Source organism: Gavialis gangeticus, unplaced genomic scaffold (assembly GCF_001723915.1).
Source record: "Gavialis gangeticus isolate Ggan-Ray unplaced genomic scaffold, GavGan_comp1, whole genome shotgun sequence".
Taxonomy (NCBI): domain Eukaryota; kingdom Metazoa; phylum Chordata; order Crocodylia; family Gavialidae; genus Gavialis; species Gavialis gangeticus.
Genome location: NW_017729025.1, coordinates 138,277,305 through 138,288,400, shown reverse-complemented (window position 1 = coordinate 138,288,400; position 11,096 = coordinate 138,277,305). Strand labels below are relative to the sequence as shown.

Sequence of the window (11,096 nt, the reverse complement as noted above, 5' to 3'; positions counted from 1 at the left end):
AATTTTTTTTTTTTTTTTTTTTTTTTTTTTTTTTTTTTAAAGAGATTACAGTACCTGCTACATGAATAGCTGGTAGAAATCCTGACATGCTGTTGAACATCTGGAGAACTAAATGTATATCCCAGAGGTTTATGTAAATTAACACTCGGCTTAGTAAGAAAATCAGTAGTATCAGGAAATTCTACAGGTGACCGATTGACAAGTGACCCACTGAAGATAGAACCATGACCAGGTGAACTCAGAGGACTTAGGCTACAGGAAGTACCTGCAAAAACAAACATTTACCATTTGATTGAAAAGCTCTTCAGAAGATATTTAAAAAAAAGGCTTTGAACAGTTGAAACAGAACGGCACAAAAACATTCTATAGATCAAAAAAGAACTGTCTGAAAAATTTAGGGAAAGTCTACATATGCATCATATTTTTAAATACATATTAGACAAAGACTTTTGGGGTTTACAAACAGGCACCACAGGATAGGCTGCACATCAAAATGACCTGTTAAGTGAACACTATTTAGTGCTTAAGAGTATATGGAAGCTTTTGAAACAAGTCTGAAGTACATATATTAATCAGTGGGCCTCTTACATATGAATATTTTTTAAAGCATCTTTTTGTTAAAATGATGTAAATGTTAATTTATGCAATGATGATAGGCAGTTACTTGCGAATGAGGAAGACAGTCTTCTAAGGATCTTAATAGCGAGTCCACCGGTGGCTCCATAGCCCAATTCCAGATCCACATGTCTTGTTGCAGTGAGGACAGGTGTTTCCAGGAGAGATGGGCACCATGTTGCTGCATTAGATGTGCTGATGGTTGTTTTGGCCTGTTCCTCTTTTCCTCTTCTGCCTGTTGATGAGCTGTTTCAAAGTGTTGAGGTCCCTCCCAAAGAGTCTTCCTCCATTTTGGTCAGTTCTGAGCAAGGGTCTCCCAAGTGTTAAAGTTGATGTTACACCTCATGTTTGCTCCAGGGTGTCTTTGAAGCCCTTTTTTCCCCCTCCACTACTTTGCTGACCTTCTTTCAGCTGAGAAAAAAAGATTCTCTTTGGAAGGTGGGAGTCAGACATGTGAACATGACCTGTCCAGCGAAGTTGGCTTTGGATGATCATGACCCCAATGATGTTGGAATTTGCTTCAGCCAAGATGATGTTTGGGCATCTATCCTCCCATTTAACCCAAAGGAGCTTGCGAAGGCACCGTCGGTGGTACTTTTCCAAGCTCGAGATGCCTTTCATATGTGGTCCAAGTTTCTGAGCCATACAGCAGAGTTGGAATAACAATGACAATGGCTTGATAAACCAAGAGCTTTGTTTCAGCAAGGATGCCATGATTTAAGAAGACTCTCTTACTCAAGCATCCAAAGGCTGAGCTCACATATTTCAAGCAGTGTTGTATTTCCGCACTGATATCTGCCTTTGATGAAAGATGGCTTCCAATATAAGTGAAGTGATCCACATTCTCCAGCAATTCTCAGTTGATTTGAATGGAGGTGAGGCTTGTTTCTTCATTTGGAGCAGGTTGGTAAAGGATGTTTTCCTGATATTTAGAGTTAGGCCAGTACTCTTATAGACTTCCAGGAATACATTAAGAATGGTTTGGAGGTCCGATTCAGACTGAGCAACAAGCAAATGCTTTCAGTATCTGACTACATAAACATTGCCATTTAAAGTTCCTTGACACTTCCCATTGTAAGGCCTAGCTTTCAACTGGTTGAAATTATGTCAAACCGTAGCCATTTGGGCTGAATTTTTTCATAAAAGACATCTGCCTCAGGCAGAATTTTCATTATTATTGATTTTGTGTTTTGGAAAATTCCAAGCAAAATAGTTCAGCCTTTTCTTAGAACAAGGCTGGGAAAAACAGTATTATTTTCCAGTATTAAAAAAGTACTTGTGACCATGGAATAGTACGGCTGGAAATGACTTCCAGGCTCATCTAGTGCAACTCATGCATAGATAAAGGATTTGCTGCTGGTGCTAAATCATCCCAGGTAGATGCCCCTCCAGTCTTTTTCTTGAAAAATCTCCATTGAAAAACATTTCCACTATTTCACAAATGTATCCCCCTTGGATCTGCCCCTTAACAGGGAAAGTAGGATGAAGAATTAAACAGAAAACTTACTGAGAATGACTAAACACAGAGACAGACTATGAACTAGTGGGGAAAAGGAATACATCTGTGGAGGGGAACAAATCAGACAAGGATCTGGATGCAAAGGAAGAGCTGGGACTGGATTGATGAACAAACTGAGACAAGGAGATGAAGGAAATCAGGACACTAAGATGGTATAAGAAGTGTGGGGCTACAACTTGAAAGGTGAGAGAAAACAAAAAATATTGAACAGTTTGGTTAAGGGAGCAGTGAGATACATTCTGAAAATATAGTGTTCAATATAATGGTTTCAGTATTCTTAGAAGTATATTAGACTAAAATATTAAAAGATTTGGAAGCTTATGCTACATACCAATGCTAATTTACACTGATGCAGCAACGTTCAGAATAAGATAAATATTATTGTAATATGTGGACTATGATCTATAAAAGGTGGAGCATATAACCTAAATTAAAATTTGTCATAATCTGGACAGCATGCTGGCAAATCATATGATAATAATTATTGCCTTACCTGTTCGTCTAGGGCTTATATGATGCGCTAATGTCACTGAGGATGACCTTTGTTTTGGTATTATCAGTAGGTTTGTACTGAAAGGCCCGTTACAATGGGATCCTTGGCTAAAAATAAAAATAAAGAAAATATCAAGCTCTCTTAAGCCTCTTCACTTTTGTTCATTACATGCAGTTAGTCAAGGAAACTGCATGTGTTAATTAACTCATTTTAATTTAGCAAATTGCTTGAGTACAAAGTTTGATACAGTACTGTTACCCACCATTTTCTTTCCTAGCATATGTACTACACCTTTCTCTAATATTATTTAGAAAACATCTCAGCTTCCCCATTATTTGTTTATACAACTTCTAGCTCAACTCACAAATGTCATATGCTCAAATTTTTAAGGATGGCTATAGAATGACAAATATTCCCAAACTATTGATTAATAAACTAGTGAATTTGAAGATTTACTGTTATGTTTTGCTTATCAGGACATAGCCACATACTAACTTTACTGGAATCTGCAATACAGCAATGTGAAATTTTTTAATACTGTGGTCAGCAACATTTTTCTGGTGGCTGGCTGGAATTACCAGGGCTTGGATCCAAAGTAGACCAGTGCTAGGGTCCAGCTGCTGTGGTTAAAACCACAGCTGCGTCTCCCTTTCAAGCAGCCATGGGACAGCACTGGTGAAACTTACTGATGCCTGGCCTCAGTTCAGGCAAAGCAGCCTGCTGCCAAATACCACTGAAGCCCCCTGGCTGAACTTTTCCAGTGGGCCACAGGTTGCTAACCCCTGTTTTCACCTACCTAGACTTGGCTGACTCAGAGGCTTAAGCCCCACCCTCCCCCGTCTCCCTCTGAACAGGGGTGGGGGTTTCCCACCCTTTTTTTCAATCGGCTCTTGCAGGCTGGAACTCTGCCAGCCTGCAAGAGCTCTTTGCAAAAGCAGGAGATCAGCAGGTTTCCCTGCTAAAAAGGGAAAATCCGTGTTTTCTCCAATAAAAATGGGAAATCCATGGTTTTCTCTGTTTTGCTGTGGGAAACTGAAAACCCGGATCCCTACTCATAAAAGTCATCTTATTCTTTTTTTCCCCCCCTGCAAATTTCGAGTTCTGAAAGGCAATTAGTAGCAGCAAGTTCTTCCCTTGTCCAAGTTCCTGCTCCAAGGGAAACCAAAATTTAACTTGAAATAAACCCAAGATACAGAAACTAAAATCACCATAACCTTTTCCCCACACCAACACCTAAGAAATTCACAAACACTGAGACAGCGTTTTCTACAAAAACACAAATGGTTTAATTTCATCACTAAATACAAAACTGAAGTAGCCTTAAGGTCTCTCTGCACAAGGAAACTATTGTGAAATAAGGTAGAACGTAAATTTTAAAATGAAATAGTTATACTACAGTAAAACTGCATGGGGACACCCTTATCCCACAATTAAAAAGCCTTTTGTGGTTAAGGATAATCCACTTCCGAAGGGACTAAGCTGAATTACACATAGGCAACCTTACTGCAGAATAAGTGTGTTGAAGTGAAGCTAGTAAGCAAAATACTGCTTCAAGTTATATATCATTGGGCTTATATAAGCCCTTATTCTTAATCATAAAACCGTGGGGAAGCAGCAGCAGCTGTTGGGGCACACGTCCGGCATCACACTGAGGCAGGCATGGGGGAAGCTGTAGCCAGGCAGCTCAAACCCCAGCACATGGGGATCCAGCTCCAGGCAAACTTCCCCCCACCGCACTTGACTGGTGTGATGAGCAGCCACCTGCAGGCAGCCAAGTGGGTGGAAGGCAGAAGCTGGAACCCAACATACTGGAACAGGAGCAGCCCAGGTACAGCTTCTGCCTGCCTGGCTGGGCATGCAGTGCCTGGCACACATCCCCACAGCTTCCCCATGCTACCTGCTGCCCAGAGCAGTGCAGCAGCAGGAGCAGGAAGAGAAACCACTGGAGGTGTGGGGTAGCCAAGCAGCACTTGGGCAGCTGCAGTAACTGCCAGGAAGCTGTGTACTGAGGCCATGTTGCCTGGCAGGCATGGGGCAGATGCAGGTGGGACCATAGCACAGGCAGCCCTGGGGAGGAACAGTCAACACTTGGCCCATGTGGAGCACTGCAGGGGCAGCCAGATCCAGCCTGTGGTCCATATTTTGCCCACCCCTGTGCTAAGATATATCAGAAAAGGCATCTCCAGTAAAGTTATCAAAGTACTGTCATTTCAGGAATACAGTGTGGAATATTGTATAAAATGGTGTTTTCCTGTGTTCAAGAGGACAAATTCATCTCTCTGAAAAAGGTGCAGAAAAATTACTACAGAGAACAGGGCACCTCTGTCTTATAAAAGAAAAGAAGAAAAGGGCTTGGCTTATTTAGCCTAGAAAAAGGATGGAAGGCAAGGGAAGGGATGCAACTGTCCTATAAACATAAAAGGCTGGGGGAAAATTAACACTATTAAGTTGAAAGAGCTATTTAAGCCAAGCAAAAAATATTAGCACAACAACAAATAGAAATAAATTACCTATGAAAAAAATCTAAGCTGGAAATTTGAAGGTTATTAGCCATTAGAGGAAAGATGTTCTGGAACAACCTTTACATGAGATTAGTCTGACACAGGAATGTACTGATTTTAAGATAGAACTTGATCAGTTTGGGAAAAGGATTACATTATTTGACTGCTTGTGTTAGCAGGACCCAGACTGTTAGGGTAGCTTGTCATGTTTAATGCTCTGAAGTTGTATCTACTTATACAGTGGTGAATTATAGTATTGTTTATATTTAGCCTTATTTAATCATTGCTTACATTTTGCATAGCCTTATTAACTTTTTATTTTTGTTATTAGCTGGCCTTGCATCGTTTTTGTAGAGCTCATAGTGCTCATTATCATATATTTTTTCCTTTTTTACAATGGTGAGAAGTTCTTTTAACATAACATAGCAGCAGCATTGTTACCAGCTCAGATTAACTGAATTTGGCACGAACCATCTGAATCAAAGGGATGAAAGGATCAGTTATGTTAATAAAAGATAAGGGAGAGCAATGGACAATGCCCAAAGACAGACACCAGAAAAAGGAGAGATTAAGAGGTGTGCTTGTGATGGGTCTGTTGAACAAATGAATATACTGATGGGATAAAAGATGGACAGTATGCTGACCGCAGATACCAAACAGAAAGCAAAGTCAAAGGAGTGAAGTTGAAGAAAAGCATAAAAGGGCACAGCAAGAAAGTAGGTGTCATTGTTGTCATCATAAATCCAGCCTTCAACACCTGTCTGGACTGTCCCAGTCCACTACTTAACTTTGCTTCCAGGAACTGAGCAGCCACCTTTTCTGTTGAGCAAAGTAATATCTGGGATTGGGTGACATTACTGTACTGAATGTTTTTCTCTCTCTGAATATAGAAACTTCTAAGATAATACTTCTTGTACTAATAAAGTTAGACTTTGATTTTAGGGCACTGAGTCGTCTGCATTCAAATTAGACTCTGAGATTAAGACACTGAGTTGCCTTATCTGTGTTCGTATTTCACAGTCCATAAAAGGATTAATAGTGCTAATGGATCATTAAAGAACAATCTGGGAGACAGTGGTGCAGTCCCTTCCAATCCTAAAACATGAGGAAATTAGAACCACCTAAAGAGAGAATTACAGTATGTACGCTATAGTATTCCAAAACTCTATTTTAAATTTTTTCAAACATCTGCTTTAAAATTATCTTAACTTTGAAATACAGACAATTTTAAACGGCAAGCATTAAATATTCTACTAACATACTCTAGAGGAGCAGACTATTTTTGATAGAAGCGATCTGAAAACTTAAAGAGATCCGTTAAATTTGAAGTAGGTGTGAACCCTAATGTACACAGCTTTCTACTCAATCATATTTCATCATTCATTTCAGTTATATTTTTAGAACTAAAACTGATTTTAAAGTTTCATGCATCTATATTATAGGGATCTTTATTAAGTTAAGATCTGGTAGCTAGCTATGCTGTTGAATGGTGCCATCTGCTGTTGACAATGAGAGATTGCATTACAAAATTTTAAAGTATGAATTTGTTAGAAAACATATTTTACTTTTGAAAATTATTTTTCAATTGCATAAGTAGTATTTTATATATGCTAATTAAAAGGTCTAATAAATACTGCATGTAGAATGAATTGCTCTGTTCCAAAGCATTAACATGCATAATAATTCACAGATTATTTATTAACCTATTGTTTGATATTTTAAACAACATTAAACCAATAGATTAAATAGTCCAACCTGTTGATTAAAATAATATCTAGAAATAACAAGCAACAGGCAACAAGAACAGTATGCTAGTTATACAAAATATATTTTTTCACAGTTTAGAACTGATTCTAATATTTCCATGTCTACCATTAACTTACTCTTGTGACCTTCAAAAAAGCCCCTGGGTACTATCTCCATGTACTAATCTACACATAATTATAGCAGTGTTAAAAATTATATTGGTTTAGACATGTACATTTTGTTAAATTTGTATAACCAGTATATAATTTGCCCTGGCACTATGGGAAAGCCCGTTTCAGAATATAACCATATAACTATGGAGCCAACTGCTGTGCCTCAAAATAAAAAACAGAACTACCCTGAGGTACAAAGGGCACATTATATCTTCTTACTGCTTGCTTCACACCTGATCACTGCAGGATGGGTAAATACTGCAATGACAGCAAGGAATTTGCAGAAATTATATCACACTTTTTATCAAAACAATAATTTGAAATCCAGAACTATTAGAAGAGTTAAAGTAGGGTAGCATTTCCCAACCTTTTTCATCCCACAGCACACTTACCTAAATAAAAGAGCACTGCACATAGTGGACTTAGAGCGGGGGGCGAGAGGGGTGGCGCATGGCCAGCCAGACAGCATTTCGCCCCCTGCCTGGCCTGGCGCCACACTCCCCATCTGTCTGTGTCCGGAGCAGCAGCAGGCAGGGGGCATGGCTCCAACCCAAAATGCCACAGCAAAGCAATTGGGAAACGCTGAAGTAGGGAACTTTATCTAAGATAATAACGATCTGAGACTGGGCCTTGACAAAACAGAAAGCTAGCTTCCCTTGGATAAGTTATTCTTCAATTTACAAAAACTGATTTATGGTATTTCTTCTCATAATTGGGAACTTTATTTTACCTCAGAATGGCCTCATGTCTGGTTCTTCTGGCTGAACAAAGCTACATGGTCATATAAAAATTGTTACCTCAAGTTTTTACCACCTGTGAGACAATTTAGAGAATTGATTCAATGATGACATTTTCCACAAAATATTCCCCACAGCCCAGTACAAACATTTTGCAGATGTGGAAGATTTAGAATGGCTACATTTACTAGGATTATACCAATATATGGTTTACCTTGAAGTATTATGTTCCTGGTGAAGTCTCTTGGTGTTACTGCGTTCCCACCTAGAAGACAACTGTTCTATAGGTGGAAGGGTACAAGTTCCTGAACTTCGTCTCAACTGAGATGTTGGCAAGCTATTTCTGCTATTTAGACCCTGTTGAATAATTTAACAGCGATTAAAATTTCTCCTACTGAAAATTAACATGGTATCATCTATTAGTTTTGCAGACTAGGTTTGACATTTTTATATCTAATAATTAAATGAATTTGGAAGTATGGTATTGGTGGATTTTTGAGTGGCAACCTCAGAAAAATGTAAGTGCATCTTGGTTATTATAGAAATGATGTAGAGATGGTGGCAAAGTGATCAAGGTACTTTGCTATTGCCACAGAGGTATAAGATTGAGCCTAACTGAAGTCCATCCCAAGTTGAACAAACTGTAAACAGATAACTGGTTGTATGGACACGTGAGTAAGAGGGCATAGACCAGTGGTTCTCAACCTTTTTAGCCTCAATGTACTACTCAACTGATTCAAGACACTTTTCCATAACTTTTGTGAATTGAGCTGCACACCATTCAAAAAACTAACTTATTACAGTGCTTAACTCCTTGCAGGGGGGCTAGGCAGTAGAGCAGAGGAAAGGGCCAGGCAAGGCCTGAGTTTTAACCTGAGCTTATCTCCTCGTATCTTGCAGTACCCTTCAGAGTATCTTTCAGCACCCCTGGGTGCCTCAGCCCTCTGGCTGAAAATCACTAATATAGACAAACTTGGAGCAACTTCAAAAGTGGGAGGAAAGGATGGCTGTCAGGGAACATGATTTGTACACAAGCTTGTAGTGAAACAAGTAAACTAAATCATTTCAGCTTTAACCCTGGATGAAATAGTGTTAAAAACCTACCTAAATCCTACTTAAGTTTCTGGTTGCTTAAGGAGAGACAGAGTACACTTAATGACCATTTTATGTTGATCATATAGGAGCAGCTTGAGACAAAACACAATTGTTGGAGAAGCAGAAGGTAATCGTGATGCCCACATTTTGCCTAATAACTCACTTGCTAGTGAAGTGGGAGACTTGGGTTGTAGGCCCTCCTTAGCATGAAGGTGATCAAACCCGTATCTCCCAATTCCTAGAAAAGTGCCCTAACCACCGAACTATTGTCTAGGATGGGTGGTATCCTCTTGTACCCTTCCAGTTGAAGCTGGCCCTTTAACCAGTAAAGACTGCAAGATTGAAGGGTCAGGAGAGTCTACAAGAGGAAATGCAACTCTAGCCTAGTGAGGAGGTTATTTGCTTCGGAAAGGCAAGTTCCAAATCCCAGTCCCTACTCTAAGGGCTGCTTATGAATTTTACATTAGATGGTCAAATACAGAAATAAATCTAATATTTCTACATTATTTCTCCTTTCTTTTGTTATTCCACTCAATCTAATTGTACTTTTTGCCTCACTAAATTCCTCTTTCTTTGATGTTAATACTAGTAAGAGATATGTAGCCTTAATATTGATCCTTATGTACTGCACAACCAAGCTGTACAGACTCAGTTCTATTAAGCCTTGATGAAATTCCCACTAAAGTCAGTGCAGCAATTTCCACTGATTTAAGTAGAATTTAGATCAGGCCTTCTTTCACTTTTGTTTCAATCATCTTGACATACAGTAAGTAGCACAGTAGCTACAATGTTATCAAGTCAAGACTGATTTCAAGAAACAAGTAAGATTTTAGAGCAGATGTTTTAAAAGTAGCCAGTTACCTTTTTAAAAGAACAAAATAAGAAAATGCACTCAGAATTTTACAAACATCTGCAAAGTATGTCAATAAAAATGCCAAAATTGTCTGGAAGACAGTCGTAGGTAACAGAATGGCATTCTGTTTGTAACAGCAACATGGCATACTTTTCACTTAAAATGAATTGAAGTAACAATAAAGCTATTTCAAGGACCAAAAATTACATTTCCATGTAAATATCCTTAGTAATAAAATGAAACAAAAAAAAGGAAGATTAGAAAATTTATGAGAAAGTGGTTTTCCCTACCCATATGTGGGATTTCTACTAATGTCCATCTGAGAATTTGTATCAATGGGCTTCCTCCTGCAAGTGCCACTTTCATAGGCAGACAGAGCAGTCTCCAGACATTGAGCTTTTCCCTGAAAGTGATTGTATGTTAGGGTTTTGAATCAGTGCCCATCACTATATTAGATTGCCTCCCAGGCTAATTAGATTAACAATGTAGTCCCTCTTATTGGGTTTCCTGGAGCTTTTGGCTCTTTCCTGATGAACACTAGTATAAAATATTGAAATAAATTAGATCCAAGGCCCCACATAAAGACTGAAAGCATCTATTTAGAAGGCAGATACCAAAATAAATAATCTGAGTTGAGGTCACAGGACTCTGCAGTTCAGAAGTGATAGACAGACCAATCACCTGCTGTTGGAATCTCTCTCTGAGTGACACATACAGGAGAAAGCACTAAATGTAGTTAAAAATAAGGAGTAGAATGGAGACTTGTTTTCAAATAGAACAATCTAAACTCTCCCATGAGGAACTGCATTAGTAAGTTCCTATTATAAACCAACCTGTGTCACTTGAAAAAGCAGAACTCTGACGTACTGCCCCTCCTGCCCAGCCTTAATAATTTTCTCAGTAAAAAATGTTTATATGTTTGGCCCAATTTTCTTTCGAGTTAAATCATACATTTTTCATATAGTATAAATCTTTAAAAAAAAAAAAAAAAATCAATGGAAAAGCCACATTGCCAGCAATTTTAAGAGATTTACCTGGTTAGGAATTGTGCCCATAGCCAGTAGGGAGAGGCCTGAGGCGCTGGCAGATATGGGCTCTGGCCATGGGGGTGGTATGAGGTAGCCTGCAATCAGGAGTTTAACCCTCTTGCAACCACCACCACATCCCAGCAATATAAAACCCTTTAGGCACTAGCCATGGGAGGGCGGGAAGGGGGCACAATGAAGGGTTAATTCCAGCTGCTAGACATCTCCCGCTACTCCACGTGGCCAAAGCCCGTAGCTGCCAGAGTCTTCAGCCCTACTGCCTGCCTCCATTCTAGTACTGGCTCCCCTCCTACCCCCCCCCCCCCCCCCCCCCCCCCC

At 39.3% G+C, this 11,096-nt stretch overlaps 1 protein-coding gene across 2 annotated transcripts in view; it reads right to left on the bottom strand.

Moving 5' to 3' along the window:
- Positions 1 to 11,096, bottom strand: part of PDE3B (phosphodiesterase 3B) — a 152,315-nt gene that overhangs the window by 46,686 nt on the left and 94,533 nt on the right. Inside the window, exons 4-6 of one of the 2 annotated variants that reach the window (XM_019519633.1) lie at positions 7,999 to 8,141; positions 2,628 to 2,734; positions 55 to 265 (exon numbers count right to left, since the gene is read on the bottom strand). In XM_019519633.1, coding sequence (XP_019375178.1) covers positions 55 to 265; positions 2,628 to 2,734; positions 7,999 to 8,141 — 461 coding nt within the window. The remainder of the gene's footprint in view (positions 1 to 54; positions 266 to 2,627; positions 2,735 to 7,998; positions 8,142 to 11,096) is intronic. The other variant, XM_019519634.1, reaches the window with a different exon arrangement.